The sequence below is a fragment of the Limanda limanda genome, chromosome 12 (assembly GCF_963576545.1).
Source record: "Limanda limanda chromosome 12, fLimLim1.1, whole genome shotgun sequence".
Taxonomy (NCBI): Eukaryota; Metazoa; Chordata; class Actinopteri; order Pleuronectiformes; family Pleuronectidae; genus Limanda; species Limanda limanda.
The window spans coordinates 21938207-21953660 of NC_083647.1; the positions used below are offsets into that span (position 1 = coordinate 21938207).

The 15454-nt window shown below is 46.9% G+C and overlaps 1 protein-coding gene across 1 annotated transcript; it reads right to left on the bottom strand.

The window, feature by feature from the left end:
• Nucleotides 1-586: 586 nt before the first annotated feature.
• On the bottom strand, nucleotides 587-7632 carry hivep2b (HIVEP zinc finger 2b). Its single transcript, XM_061083226.1, has 6 exons — nucleotides 3769-7632; nucleotides 3127-3284; nucleotides 2817-2992; nucleotides 2281-2379; nucleotides 1414-2201; nucleotides 587-1000 (listed from the first exon to the last, which is right to left on the bottom strand). Exons 1-6 carry the CDS (start codon nucleotides 7630-7632, stop codon nucleotides 587-589), a joined length of 5499 nt encoding a protein of 1832 aa, XP_060939209.1.
• Between the last annotated feature and the right edge of the window lie 7822 nt (nucleotides 7633-15454).

The following is a 15454-nucleotide window of genomic DNA, read 5'->3' on the forward strand; positions in this document are numbered from 1 at the left end:
TTGGTCAGACTGTTTCATAATACACGTACTTCCCCCCCCCCCCCTTATAAATAGTCTTAATTTACTGCACTACTGCATCACACCTCGATATGATTACATTAAACAACAGTCTATTTTCAAAGTACACATACAGTAAAATACACTGTTTGTATGCATCTAAGGAGTATAGGTTAAGTACATTTGTACAGAATCCATAAATATAATTTATGTGCAATTGTACGCAAACTACTATGTCAAACAAAAGGCATATTAGCATAATATCTTTCCATATTGCACCTGCACCCAAAAGTGATTCTCCATCTCACAAAAAAACCTCCTGCCGCTCGTCCAGTCGTTTCAGAGTCTCTGAAGAGAAGAGCGCACCAGACAGGACGGGTTCCTTCTGCTCGGCGAAGGACAGATCTCCACTCAGATTAAAAAGGAGCGCTCTGGGGTATGTGCAAGACCAGAGGAAGTGTCATTATATTGCCTCTAATGGGATAAAGATGAGGTTATGTGCATAAAGGGCTGAGCACGACAAGGTTGCAGGTGAAGCAGGGGGGGGTGTTCGATCTCGGGTAAGATCGGGGAAACAGAAGACAGGTTCTTAGTGAGGGTCTTCTGTGGTAATCTTCAGCGAGGCGATGGCTTTCAAACAGGTTTGTACGTTCTCCTCCTGCCCGGTGTCGCTGCCGCCGGGGTTCAGGCTCTCCTCCTGGTGGGGGGGGAGCTGGTTCTGGCCTCCGATGTCCTCTCCTCCCGTCTCGGGCTCGTGGACAGATCCCTCTCTGCTGCTGCAGCGCTGGCTCTCGCTGCTCTGTGGGCTCGGCGCCGAGGAGGAGGAGGTGACATCAGTGCCGGACGAGGACGGGGACGGTAACATCTGGAGCGCTCCGACAGGAACCACGGGCAGCAAGCTGTGGGCCTGCTGCTGCGAGTGCAAAGGGAGGTGGCTGAGGATGTTCTGGTGATGAGAACTGGCAGCGCCGGGAAGAGCCGAGGCCAAGCTGCCTCTTTGATCCTGAAATGACACATTGGCAGCGTTAGGAGCAGCTGTAGCGGAGCCAAGATCAGTTCTACTGAAAATGGATTTCAGTTGGAACAAACAGAAATGTGAGAATGAAATGTAAAGCACTCAAAAATATTAGCTATAAACTTCCTCAACCAGCGAATCATCTTCAAACCCATTTTCATAAAGTTTCTAGTCATCGCACCGTCAACTCTCAAGCTCTAGTGCTACGATGATGTAATATTTGTTGTTTGGATTGAAACGTCTCGTCTCATATGCCATCTGCTATTTATCTATATCACTTACACCAAGCTGACATTGAGCGAAAGTCGGGGAACACCCTTGACAACAAGAACGCCCTCCTCCAATTTATATAGTTTTCTTTGGCAGTGGTTTCGTTTAACTCAACACATCATGCTACGTACCATTTCCATTTCAAAGAATCCTTGTTGTTGAGCCATCTCCATCTTCGCTTGGTGTCTGGTTTTATCTCCACCGCCTTTGTGTTGGTGTGACCCTCTACGCGGGGAAACGGCTCTCAGCACAACCCGCTGTCGGCCCCGGATCGAGGAGTCTCGCTTCCCACTCAGCTCCGATCCAGGAGACATGGGTCGCTCGATACAGGCCGGGGAGAGATGCTGAATGGGCGTGAAGCTGGGGGAGCTGGGCCTCAGCGGGGAAGTGTCCCATCTTGGCGAGGAGCGGCCCCGCGGGGAGAGCTCTCGCCTCGGGGACGGGTAACGCAGGCGGGAAGGCGAGGGCTCCCTGATGGGAGACTCCCAGCCCGGAGAGAGCAGACAGGAGGAGTAAGGGTCAAACAGGAAGCTGGCGTGGTCTGGAGACAGCATGGTCAAAGAGTCTTCGTCCACAGACTTCTCTCTGTGGTCGCTGGCGAGGACGGGTCGCTGGTCGGAGTCGGTCCATCTGCCAGAAGGCTGCTGGCGGACGTCGGTGCCGGGCAGCGAGCTGAGGGAGCAGCCGTGGAGGGCAGCCGTGGCTGTGACCGACAGAGAAGTGACTCCACAGGGCTGAGGACTGGTGCTTCTTGAGCGCAACTTTGGAGTGGAGTCGCCTTCGTAGTCATCGTCCTCGTCCTCGTCTTCGTCGATATCATCAGCGTCTTCGTCCATGCCGTCCGACTCGTCTGCGTCTGAGAACTGATGTTTGGCCGTGACCCCCACCTCTGTCTTTGAATCTTGTTGGTTGTCGTCAGCTTCAAAAGACAAGGGCACGAGTTTAGTTTGATTTCTTGTGGTATAATAAGTGCACATGTATAAATGCAAGTATCTTACCTTGTTCCTGCATCTCTGCCTCGTCCATGGTCACTGACACGCCCAGCTCCAGACATTTCTTCATGTGCGCCTTCGACTTCATATGTTTAGTCAGGTTTCCTGTCGAAGGATAACATAAGTACGAGGTAAGGCTTTGGGTTTTTGATAATTAACAATTTTCCAGAAAGGAAAAAAACCTTGACCTTTTAAAAGGAGCAGATTTGTGCAGAAAAACCTTTTTTTGATGTCCCTACACAACCAAGAATAGCTGTTTCTACCACAAGAGGACACTGGTTAGTGTCATGAAGACGGAGCCAACTCCCAGCAACAGAAAGTAAAAAGGGAAATAAGGAGACAGTGCAGCTTAGTTGCTGATTTTGCAGGAATGGTGTAGTACCTCTAAATAGCTGCGTTTCTGCTGCTGCTGCAGAAGGTATTTTTAAATTCTACTGATCATTTATTTGTTGTTACCGATTTTCACTCAAGTCCCAAAATGCCTGAAACATAACATTTAACCTTCGCACAAACTGAAAATGAATTTGTTTTGAATTCAATACCTTTAGTTTTAAAAGCGAAGTTGCAAACCCGGCAGATGTACGGCCTCACGTCGGTGTGGGTCCTTATGTGTTTTTTCAGCATGCTTGGCTTCTTGCAGCGAATACCACACTCCTCACAGATGTATTTCCCCCGGCCTCGACCTCGGACATACACATAGTCCTCGCTGGACTTGTACCTGAGGAGGAGAGACAGTAAACATTTTAATCAAAAAGCAGGCTTGAAAAGGTTTGCCTGCTCTAGCACGGTAATGTAGCCGCTGTGTATGTAGTCAGCAGAAATGACAATCGCTATGCTAATCTCCTCACTGACCCTCCCTCGAAGATCTTAATGCGCGTTGGCACTGTTTGGGTCGTGGTGGCCTCCCTCTCCTTCCACTCCTCCTTGGCAGTTTTCACTCTGCAGCTAATGTCTTTCACCTTCTTCCCGTAGCCGATCTCCACCTCTTTGGGCTCCGGTTTCCTCTGCAGCTGAATCGGATGAACAAACATTTTGTTAACCTCCTTTCTAAGTGGACACCGTATTGACAGCGTAACGCGATGCTTTCTGGATTGTGTGTCACGCGTGGTGTTACACAGCCTGTTGTGCAAACATGCATTATACTGCTGCATGGGGAAAAAACATGCAGTACAACTTTGTAATATACATGTGACATCACAGCCAACAAGGGGGGAAATGCTCTTTTAATTCTGGATAATAAGGCGCTTCAAACTTTCTCCATTTTCAACAGCTACATCTCACTGGTATGTTGCTAGAGAGACGACCTTTGCAGCTTAAATTTAGGTATTTGCTCTATAAATATATCTCCTTTATCTTCAATGTTGACAATATCAATCCCAACTAGTTATGATGCAATTAAGCTTTTGCTCCTGAGGTCCAGAGCAAATTGCTCTCTGAACGTTTTACAGCTGTGATATGTTTAGAAACGATGCAGAGACGGGATCATTTTCTCACCTGTTCCATGCTCTGCCTCCAGAGGATGAGCGATGACACCAGCTTCCCTGTCCCCGGCTGACACATGGCGGCCACGGTGTATATAACCTTGTCTCCCCTCTGTTTGGACCGGAGAAGAGCCAGAGCGGCACTGGTGCTCACTTCCAGAGGGTTTGGGTTGTGGGAACTCACACACCAGGAGGTGTACACAGAGAACGAAGGGGAGTTGCTGTGGGAGCAGCTCGGCTTGGTGTAGTTGAGGAAACACCAGCTCACACCCGTCTTTGTGCGAAGACTTGGAAACTGGGATAACAGTCTTGATGGCTTGGCGTCCGAGGTCAGGATGTCTTGACTGGTAACCAGCTGTGCCACCATATCCATCTGCATTCGTTTCTCCATGCTAATGCCTTTGCCTTCTCTGACTGATATCACAGAGAAAGGAGGAGAGCCGCTTCCCAGGGAGCTACTTTCCATAGCTGACTCGGCACCGTGATCAGTGGCCTCTGTGGCTTTCTGCTGAAGCGTGATAAATGTACTCCTATTTAAATCAGGTGTGCATGCACCCTGCATCTCTGACCTATGCCCTATCTCTTCGCTCAAATTGCATTTTCCCAACTCCACAGCACTCAGCTCCTCTACAATCTGCCCAAACATTCTCTCCTCCTTCACACGCTTTTGCTGCTTGACCTCTATGAAAAGGTCGAGGCTGCTGGCGGGGGATAGCATCCGTTTGTTTGCGCCACCGCTGGAGGCATTAGTGGTCGAGATGGTTCTGGAAGTCAGAGAGAGTGGGATGCCCGTCTTGAGTTTAGCTGAGGACAAATCAAGGGCTTCAACACTGAGTGTGTGTGAAGAGAGTGGTTTGATGTGAGCTGATACATTATGAGAATCAAGAATTCCAGGCAAACGTAAAGCTTGATGTAGAGAGGTGATTGTAGTAGAGCTAACACTGTCGTACTGATTGTCAAAAATCTGTGATACTGAGGTGTATGTGATGCTGCCGTAGGATGGCACATGGGTCTGTAATCGTACGGGAACTAACAGGCTTGGATGTGACAGCTGGGGAAATGTATTCCCTGTGGAAAATATTGGCAAAGTCTGCGGCAGAGCAGTAAGTGCCGTGAACGGAGGGGAAGTGCTGCTGAGGTACTGTGGAAACACTTGTGATGGGACTTGTGTTACTTCAGTGTCCATATTCAGAGACTCCTGTCGCACCAAGTTGCCCCTCCTTCTCTCGTTCAGAGCGGAGAGGCCAGCGCTGATGTCCACGTGTCTAACTTTGGATGTTGGAGAAAGACTGCCATAGTCAAATGATATGCTGCGTACCTCTGGGAACTCCTTGCGCAAGTTACACGGCGCCTGCTCCGAGGCAGAGCGTCGCATTTCATGTTGTTGACGCTGGGTGAGCACAGAGAGGGAGTGCCCACTCCCTGGCACTGCTAAGAGCTCTAGTGGTTTGCCAAATTCATCCTGCCGGGCTGGGGAGAGGGACTTCAAGCTCTCCTCCCTGTCAAAGGAGAAGGTGGAGCTGTATGATAAGTTGCTGTCTTGGCTCGGACTGCGGGAGAGACTAGTGCAGGCGGACTCGAAGCTAGATTCACCAGAGGAGTGCTCCAGATCAGCGAGGCGTAGACGTTTCTTCTTTGGAGGGAGTTTTTCCGGAGGGAATTGTGCTAAAGTTTCACTCCTCTGAGGCCATTGAAACTCCTCCACGTGCTTCTCTGGCTCCTTCACCTGCACCTCGGGAGCCTTCTCTGGACTGTCGGGCTCCACAGTGACCCTGATCTCCGGGACTTGTATGTTGGGCTGTCTCACAAGTTTGGGGCCCATTTGAAATGACTGCCGTAGTCGACTGTCACTCCGTTCCAGTTCATATGATTCACCTGCCTCCATAGCTTGAAATAAAGAAATACTCTCCTGCCTCTGCCCGTGATACTTGTAGGATTCTGACTGTTCCGAGTGAGGCCTGTTTATGGAGTTTGTGTGCTGAATAACTGAAATCACATTCCCTAAGGTTTTTCGACCAGAGATTTCCGGGCTCACTGATATGTCCATGTCACACCTCTCAATTTGTGTGAGCACACTTGAAGAATGTCCTCTCCCTAAAGCCAAAATGCCCAGAGCAGCTTGTTTTGAATCATAGTCCTTGCTGGAATCAAACATTTCCTCACACTCTTCATGAAGGCCCTCGTACTGAATGGCCAACTCCTCCTCCTCCCGCTTCTCTTTCCGACGCTTCCGCGTTGCCAGTTCCATTGCGTGTCTCTGATGGCTCATATTAGACGCCATCGAGGGGTAATTTTCCATTTCCATTCCTGCGGCTGATATGCCACACTCACCCATTTTTCCATGGCTGTCAGCCTCTGCATGCCCGTCATGTGCAGTGACTTCGAAAGCAGCTTGCCGCCTGAGTCTCCTCGCGCCCCCGGTGCTTGTTCGCTCATCAAACGAATGGCTGCCTCTGAGGGATTGAGGCATCGTCAGACACACGGCTGAGGATGCTGGCATTGAGTTGCTTCTGATCAGAGAACCCACATCAGAGCCGCAGTCTGACTGGGGTTCTTTCCCCTCATCCCTTGTGAAGGACTTGGTGTTTATTTTGATCGACTCCACGGTGTCTTTCTCCTGGGTGAAAACACGGGAAACACCTTTTTCTGAGCGTTTCCTGGTGTATTCACTCGAGTCTGTGCTGCAGACCGTCGTCTGCTTAGGGCTCGGCCTGTAGCACTTTCCAAACATGATTTCTTGATAGGACTTGGCGTTGGCGTTGGGCGGACCCGTCTGGTGCTCAGAGCTTTCGGAGCGAGAGAAGTAGCCGGAGTCCGTGCTGCCCTTGCTGGACTGACTCGGAAGGGACAGATTGTGTTCTGAGTCGCTGCTTCTTTTTTCAGACAGCCGAAGTGCAAGCCTCTGTTTGATTGTGCAAGATTGAATTGCACGGCTAGCCTCGGAAGCGGCACAAGGTGCATTGATTTCTTGAGGCTGGGATGAACCATCTTGGGCTGACATCAAAGTGGCTCCCTTTTTCTGAGCAATGAGATTCAGTACTTTTACAGCAGTGTTATCCGATCCCTCCACTGGCGAGTCCAGCAGCAGCAGCGGGTCGTTAAGAGTGTCCTCGTCCGTGTCCGTGCTTTGCTCAGCATCAGAGAATAATTCTCCTTCCCCTTCAAAAGACCCCTGGTCCGTGTTGGCATTGTAAGAACCAAGTTCTGAGAATGGCACTGTTCCAGCTTTGACGGAGTGAGCGTGGGACTTTCTGTGTTTATATAAATTACTTTTGGTTTTAAAGGAGAATCCACAGGGGACACAGGGATAGGGCCGTTCCCCAGTGTGTGAGCGAATATGTTTCTTAAGCACGCTGGGTTTGGCACATGCTCTTCCGCAGTAATCACATACATACTTCCCAGGCTTTTGTGGTTTCTGATCCACCTTACACACAGGTTCCACCTTGTCCGACAGCTCATCCATCTCTGAATGCGAACACTGTTGTTGGACTTCAAGTGAACCGGAGGATTTCCTGTGAGATGTGGGTCCCGCAGTCTGTGCAGAACCCAAGTGGCCGGCAGCTTTCTGTCTGCCGGAGGGAAACTGTTTTGTGGACTGAACTGGATATGAAGACCCCTCATAGTCTGGATGGCTTGTGGACTCGGAGGGCTGATCTTCTAATTGTAGTAATTTCCCTGAGTCAGATACTTCTTTGAAACCACAGGTGTCTTGGCTCTGAGCTTCTTCCAGTTGTTGGTGCCACCCCTCTCCTTCCAGTTCCCCTGTTGGACTCCCACCTGTCTGGGCAGCCTCCGATGTGCATTTTGTCTGTGCAATGTTTCCGTCCTGACCCTCCGTGGGGCTCTTCACCCCTGCTGTAGTTTCAAGTGACTCCATTAATCCAATGTCAATTTCTTTCTTCAAGGACAATATCTGTTATGTAACTGCAGTGAAATTATCATGCGTGTGAATTGATTGCAGGGAAGGGTCATCTGAAAGAAATAAGAGAGAGTTCAAAGTTAGACAATTGATGTATGAGCTGCAATAATATACATCACAGAGCTATAGATTCAAACTGAAGGTTGTGGAGTGGAACAGAAATCTGAATTCAACTCCACTCCTTGAGACTGAGAACTTTTTCGAGGCTGTTTCCCAAAAGTCCTCCTCATAAAACTGGAGTGTAAAATTCATAATGAGCTCCATCGCAGCAGGAATGGAAAAAAGTCTCTTTATCAGCTTGTAAAAAAAAAGCCAAAGGTCAGAATCTAATGGTGCTGAAGCCCAGTGGACACACCTAGTTGTACGTGCTTATAAAGTGAAGTAAACACAAATACTGTAGTTCTTGCATCATCAGTGTCTGTATGTGTGTACATTTATTTTGAGGGTGGTGGTGTGTGAGAGAGCTGAATGGAAAAATTAATTTAATTGTCTCAGCTCCATTTTCTTCAAAAATCGATTCCTCCTTTTTAAATATGAAATGTCACTCCAATAGAATAGTTATTATTCTAAGAACAAATATCTGTGAATGAGTTAAATGATAATAATGCACCATAGGGGGCATAACTATCGATATACTGTATTTTGCATTGTGGTTGCACACACTTAACCAACTCATTTACTTGGTTTGATATCCGACTCTGACTCAGTTCCTGTCAACGAGTTAATTTCTGTCAAGACAAGGCTCCAGCATGAAGCGCTGCCACATGCCACAGCATTTAGAGCCAAGGCTGACGCGCAGCACTCATCCCTCGATGGATCTTTTCACAGTATCAGAAGAAAAAAGAAATCCGAGCTCCACTACAGGTCTAGTTGCCAAATGAAAAGCGAATCATCTGCCCACATACAAATACTTGAAACTGGAGAAGATAGGAGGCATAAAGTCAGAAAAGACATGAGTGTGGTGTGTGTGTGTGTGTGTTGCATGCCAGCACACACAGTCGACACTGCTAGAGTGTGGGCAATGAAGTATGACAAGTCTTCCTACTCGTCCGATGGGATATAAATACCCAAATATTCCTTCACTACATCCGCAACTGTTCATCTTATACGACAATTCATTCAAACCCTTTAACTTGTGGCGGTGTTATCCTGTCCACGCTGAGCTGCCCAGGCATTTACTGTACATACTGTATGTAAACACCCCCGACCCTCAGCCGGTAGCATCACCGCTCCTGTGGTAGAAGTGAATCGGTCTTGCCACTGTACTCTGGTTTCATAGCAGGGGGACGAGTCTCTGAGGGCACGTCGTTTCCATCTTCTCAGTATCAAATACTGTGTCCTCCCTAACGAGGTTATGTAAGATTATCTGGTTCAAACCCTCTGAGTTCCCCTTAATTAGGACATCCTCCGACTCTCTTTCTCTCACTCTCTCTTTTTCTCTTTGTTAGCACGCCACACGCTCCTCAGGCTGAGACCAGAGGATATGAATCCAAGGTGACTCGAGATGCAGAGGGATGCGTGAAAGCAGCATTCAGGATAATCTCCCATAAAAATATTTTTTTCCCGTGGTTGCCCACTCCCTCTTTCGACTGTTTATGGCTCAGTAGCTCTGCTTGCAGGCAGATCTGAGGACTTCTTCCAGAGCGGAGGAGACAAAAAATAATGCAGGCTTACAGTAGGAATGATGGGGAGAGGGCTGTGTCGGGGCTGGAAGGATCCATGTTTTTACAGGAAGGTTTACAGAGGTAAACTAAGTGGGGTGCCTCGGGGGGGTAACAACATTCAGAGGCCTGGTAGGGAGCTCCCTTTCAAGGTCGGTCTGACCTCATTGCTTAGTTTCCATCCTCTGTGAGCCACGCGAGGAGGGAAGGGGGATATGGGTGCAGAGTGAGAGCGAGATAAGACCCTCAGAAACAATGCATACCTTTGAAAAGCGTGAGCAACACGAGCCGACGTATTCAGAGTCTCGCGGACGAGTCTCTCTGCAGATCCAGACTTTCTGTGTAAAGACTGTACCAGTAAAACCCTCTCACTGCAAACGTCCCCGGCTCCGGGGGAACAAGCACCGACCCAAACGAAAATATATGACACGGCAGCAATGACGTGCAACAACAGGAGGCAGGTGGGCGGCAGTAGGTGTGTTTGGGGACAATTGTGGGCAGACTGTGGTACAGTATGTCCGCATGGATGGAGAAATGACTGTATGGAGACATGCATTTGAACAGGCTGCATCGGGGGGGGCACAAACCCTGACTGCTTTACACACGAGAGATGACAATGAGCAGGAAAATGCTGGCTGTGGAGAGCTGCTGCATTACATCATTAGAGGCTAAGTTGGCCATTAAAGGGAACAGGCATGAAGCCTCACGCTGACAACAAATCCATAAATATATCATACGGAGATGACTGGAGGCTGGATGGTAAAAACCCTGTGTGGTTCACCAGGAGCAGCACAGCACATAGCATGCACAATCAGTCGGCTGCTCTCCCTGGGAGCAGAATGGCATAAAGCACACGGTCTGATGGGAAAAACGCCTCGGCTCATACAGCAGCTGACATTCAGACATCAAATATAATCCTCACACAAACCTGGCATTTGAATCGTCCCTGTCCCATATCGACGGTCACATGTGACATTCCTCATGCCGAGTACTCCGTTTCTCCATTCTCCTCATGTCCGGCTGACAGTAATGAAATAGATCAGCGAGGTAGAGTCCCATCAGTCATGAAGCTGCTGGCTGACTGGGTGTACATTAGAAGATCTATTGATGCGAGAGCTAGTCACCAGAGAAAATACCCAACCGTGACGTGCGGACCCAGGCACAAAAATAGCAAAGGGGCCCTGGGAGGGATTACACAACAGCCCACGTTTAAGGACGCTTTCCCTCTCTCACTGTGTTTCAGAGCAGCAGCTGCCTCGCTCTACACACAGTGCGGATGTCCTGATGTAAAGAGCTAAGCATCACCTCTCGGGATTCAGTCCTTTTAATACTTTAGCCACGATTTGTATGATCTGGGGGAAGACACAAAGGTACACATGTTCGTTCACTATTATTATTATCTGTTGGACGGTGTGTGTGTGTGGATGTATGCAAGAGCAGAGGATTTGCAGAAGTTACAGACGCTTTGAAAGACACTAATCACACGGTGCGGCCGCCCTGAATGTACATTTCTGACAGCATGCTCCCATTCAGCGATACATCGAGAGGAAGCGGATGAAAAGAATTAGACATGTTCTCCAAATGTCTGAGACACCCCCAGCCCGTTCAGAGGCAGATCTCCCCCGGCACGACAGGATTTGCTTTGTGAATGGAGAGAGTTGTGATGAGGGTGTCATTAACACGGCAAGAAACTAGGACAATACGGCAGATTATGTGCAGCTGCAGACCTCATCCTGTGAATCAGACGCACGAGTTCAGCGTGACATGGAGACGTTTCCACATTTAGGCAAAAACTCCTCTGGATCTGAACACTTCCTCCCAACAAGAATTCACCAGGAGTAAAAAAGTGTTTTGTAGTTTTTATGAATCAAGTTCCACAGACTGTTTTGTATCTACACTTAATATTTATTAATGTTTTATTTTAAATGTTGTATTTAGTAGAGCCCGACTGATATATCCATAGTTCAATAGTATCTAACTTTCACAGCTATTTTGTTTGAGTTTGCAGGTAGAAAAACTTGCAGGTAGAAAAACAATGCAGACATGATGTATTCTTATTTTCTACATTAAAGATCTCTATATTTGTTTTTCTGTTCTGTTACTTTTTATGTTTAGCTACTGATAATAGGGTTTACGGTTATTGGAAAATATCAAGCCACAATTAGAACTATTGTCCTAATTACAACTTCAGATACATTGTGTATTTTCTTTTTTCTTATTTTTACATTATCAGCTGAAATATCAGTACCTGCCCCCAAAATCCACGCTGAAAGCTTTTGAGAGATTCCCTGCGTGTATTTAGTAAATGTTTATGCTATCAATTGGATCCACTCAATTTGCATTTACCTCTAAATTAACTCACAGTTTTATATAGCAAGATATCGATTAACTTAAAGTTGAAATGTTGAGCAGAGTAAGTCACAAGTGCAAGTTTGGCAATTTGCTGTTAGTTTAGCAGTTTGCTAAATTTTTGAATTAATTTGTCAGAGTAAGAATCTTTTACCTCTTTTTTCAGAAGTTCCACTTGCAGTTTGTATTATCAAACCATTCACTGGAGATGTGTCCGGGGTGCAACCTGTCGGGGGTGCAACCTGTCCCAAAGCTGCTGACAAGCTGTTGCCAATGTTTATTTCCATTACAATTTGTCCGAGTCTGAATTTGTTCCCCTCAACACGGCAAACAGGGTCTTTCCCTGATTTCAAATGTGATTTACGATCACTCAGGGTCACATGTGTGGAACTCTGGCCTTTTAACACAATATAGTTTACACAACTATAAATACCTAACCTCCTTTGACCATCCTCCTCAGTTTCCCCCTGTGCCATCGGGGTGAGAACAACTGGGAGCCTCTATGAATAGGAGTCCTTGGCTTAGGGCTTGCACCAGCTGTGCTTACTATGGGTAAGGCATACTTAACAGAGGCCTTACTCTTAATATAAAGCTTACGCAGCAGAACAAAGCCTTGAGACTTATGTAACGACTTATAGTTGAACTTCAGCGCCGAGTTCCAGGTTTTACCCCGAACGGCGGAGAGTTTTATTTGCTGCGTAGTGAAACTGCAATTTCACAGTGCGTTTCCTTCGGAGAGCTGCGACTCGCCGGGAGCCTGGAACAGCGGCGAACACACAGAGAGACTATGTATTGACAGAGTCGCTCCACAGTATGGAATTGCAGGGAGCTATTATTAGAAATAGCCTCTAACAAGCCGGCGATGAAGTTGAAGCTAACTAAACTGCAGTGCAGCTGAGATCCATTAAGCTGGATTCGGTATCTAGAGGAGCAGCACTAAAATGGCTGATACTCTATGTGCAGTGAAGGTCAAGTCGCCCGTCTCTATAAATATAATGGTCTGTCCCCCAGGATGTTCCACAGCGCTCGGCGTTTCCACGATCCAGAGCTGCACCGCACCTCCGCTGACCGCCTCAGATCCACCACAAATTTGCATGTGATTGAATGCCACACATGCACCTGACTACTAGCTGGCCTCTAATGATATTATTAGTGGCAGGGCAGATGGGAGGGGCGAGAGAGAGAGAGAGAGAGAGGTAACAACACAGAGAGAGGGGGGTGCCATGTTTATGAATGGAAGGAATGAGGTTTTCCTCCCTGCTGTCATCTGGTGGAGTGAGATATCGTATCCAGGGGACACTCAACCGAAAGAGCAGCCGACACAAACCTCTGCCAGCCTCCACTCCACCTCCCTCCGTGCATCAATAATTGATTTAAATAAATAAATTAAAAAACATATTCTCTTCCCTTGCGATCAATTAACCCTCATTTCATTTTATCCGTCTCTCTGAGTGAGCCTCTCAAACCAGGCGAGCTCGTGCCATTATCACAGCAGTGCCCTGGAAATAAACTGACATGATGTGTGTGTGTGTGTATGTGTGTGTGTGTTTCCATGGCGACCACGCCAACGTCTGTACCGGTTTCCCAGTTCCTGTCTACATGTATAATTACGACCACTGATCACAGCACTCAAAGACTGCAGAGAATGAGCCACGTCGAACATGGGATCAAACGCTGCTACAGGTGAAATGTAACATTAGGATACACATATGTGCTGATACACGTGAATATAAAGCTGCTTAGAATGTGAATCAGCATGAAATAAGAGAGTAAATAGTCATGATTGACATCTGAGATGAACTTCTGATCTGTCGGGTGTCTAAACTCCTCATGATCACGACTGTACAAAGTCAAAAACACAAAAGGGCAGCGTCCATATCCTGGATATTTTGGCTTCAACAGGAGGAAGTGGAGCGAAAATAATGTTTAAATAGTTGTGTTCTCAAACTTCTTGCTTAATTTTCTCCCATTTTAAGAGATATTTGACATATTGAGCATATTTAAGGAATTTCTCTGGAGCAGAAAGTGGCCATGCATGAATATGAGGACAAGTGGTGGTTTGCTGTTCCCAGTGCCCCCCCCCCGGTACAGTTAAGAGCAGTCTGCAGTGGCTCTCCCCCCCCTCCCTCTGGTTCCCTGCTTATCCACCAAACCATCTAAACATATGAAGGCTCATTCAATTATATTTCACCTTCAGCGCTCAGAGAGGAAATTGCAGAGTTTCTCAAACAAAGCCTCAAATATTCGTCTAAATCCGAAGCCGAGCTCGGCCAAATTTATTTTGAGAGAATGGATGGAAAATATTCTTATATTAGGAGATTTATGTTGCAAGAATGCAAGTTAGATTTTTGAAGGATGTGAATCATGTTGAAATGTTGTGTAATGCGTTTGTAATATGAGGGAATAAAACCTGTCATTTAACTGGGAAGGAAACTGGGCTGAATGTGATGTGCAGCAGCAAAGAGGTTGATTCAGTTTGAAGATTTTACAAAGATTCCACCGGAGCACAAGCACATTATATAGAGAGTTGGTTTAAAAGAGTCTGCAGCATCTATTCTGTCTTAAAGCTTTAAATATTACACTGTAAGGTGACACCTGCTTTTCACAAGACTCAGGTGAAAGGAAACTATTGGAAGAAATTGAATATAAAACACTCCTAGTTTGTTTAAATTGTACAAATTATTGTTTTCTTTACCCTTGAATGGACTCTTTATATTTGAATACTTTATATTTACATCAGGAGCGGGTCCTCTCCACGTTGGCCACCATGTTTTATTACAGTAGCCCAGACTGGACAAACTAAACTGCTTTTGAGTTGTCATGACAACTGAAACCTGCCACAGCTTCTCTTACATGTATTCACCACTAGATGTCACTACATTCTACACACTGAACCTTTAAACCACATAGCTTATCATGGAAATAAAATGCAGATTAGCTAATAAATCTTCTATGATATCAAACTATGAATCTGGGGTTGTTCAAAAAAACATTGTGAACATTTTAATGAGCACATTGCATTTATTTTTCCATCACTGGGAAAAATAAAATGCAGATTAAACGATTCATCTATTCTATCAAATATCAATATATTTCTGGGTTTGACAAAAAACAAAGAACATTTTTATATTCTAATATTTGATGGATGAATATATTTAAATAAAATGTTAAATGAATATATTTCATAGTATATCATAACAATATTCATTGCAACACAGCATTAGTGTAAGCTTCTCATTCAGCCTCATCATCTGCATCCCTCCCTCTGTGTTGTTGTGGTGATGCAGGGGATCCGCGGTCATGAGCCGGGGATAGCCTGCCCGCTGAGGGGGGGGGTGGGGGGAACGCACGGACGTGAGAACCCCTTGCAAACCCCCCATCCACACGTCATGGAACATTTGCCGGAGAGGGACCACCCACTTTCCAAGGCGTGCAGCGGGGAGCAGACACAACACCGAGCTGTGGCCTGCACTGAACTCCGCAGCGGTGACACGCACACGCACCTGCAGCTGCACTCACGCACATTTGCGGGGTTTTTAGAGAAAGAAAAGAAAAATGACGCGGAGCTGCAGAGACTCAATGAGACGACACCATACGCGCATTATTACGTCATCACGCAGATCTTTCTATATGCACATGAGAGGGATGTTGTTGTTGTTGTTGTTTACCTGATCCAGATGTGCGCAGCTGGAGAGCAGGGGTCGTCAGCCGATGCAACGACCCGCATAGATGAGGTGCGGTGGAAGGTGCGAGCAGCAGGGGGCGCTAGA

Excerpts from the sequence above, each read along its gene's own strand:
- hivep2b (XM_061083226.1), bottom strand. The coding sequence starts at position 7,632 with ATGGAGTCACTTGAAACTACAGCAGGGGTGAAGAGCCCCACGGAGGGT. Across the intron at positions 3,285-3,768 it reads GGAGGCAGAGCATGGAACAG|CTGCAGAGGAAACCGGAGCC; the intron begins GTGAGAAAATGA and ends CATCCGATTCAG. Across the intron at positions 2,380-2,816 it reads CTTCGCTTTTAAAACTAAAG|GAAACCTGACTAAACATATG; the intron begins GTATTGAATTCA and ends ATCCTTCGACAG.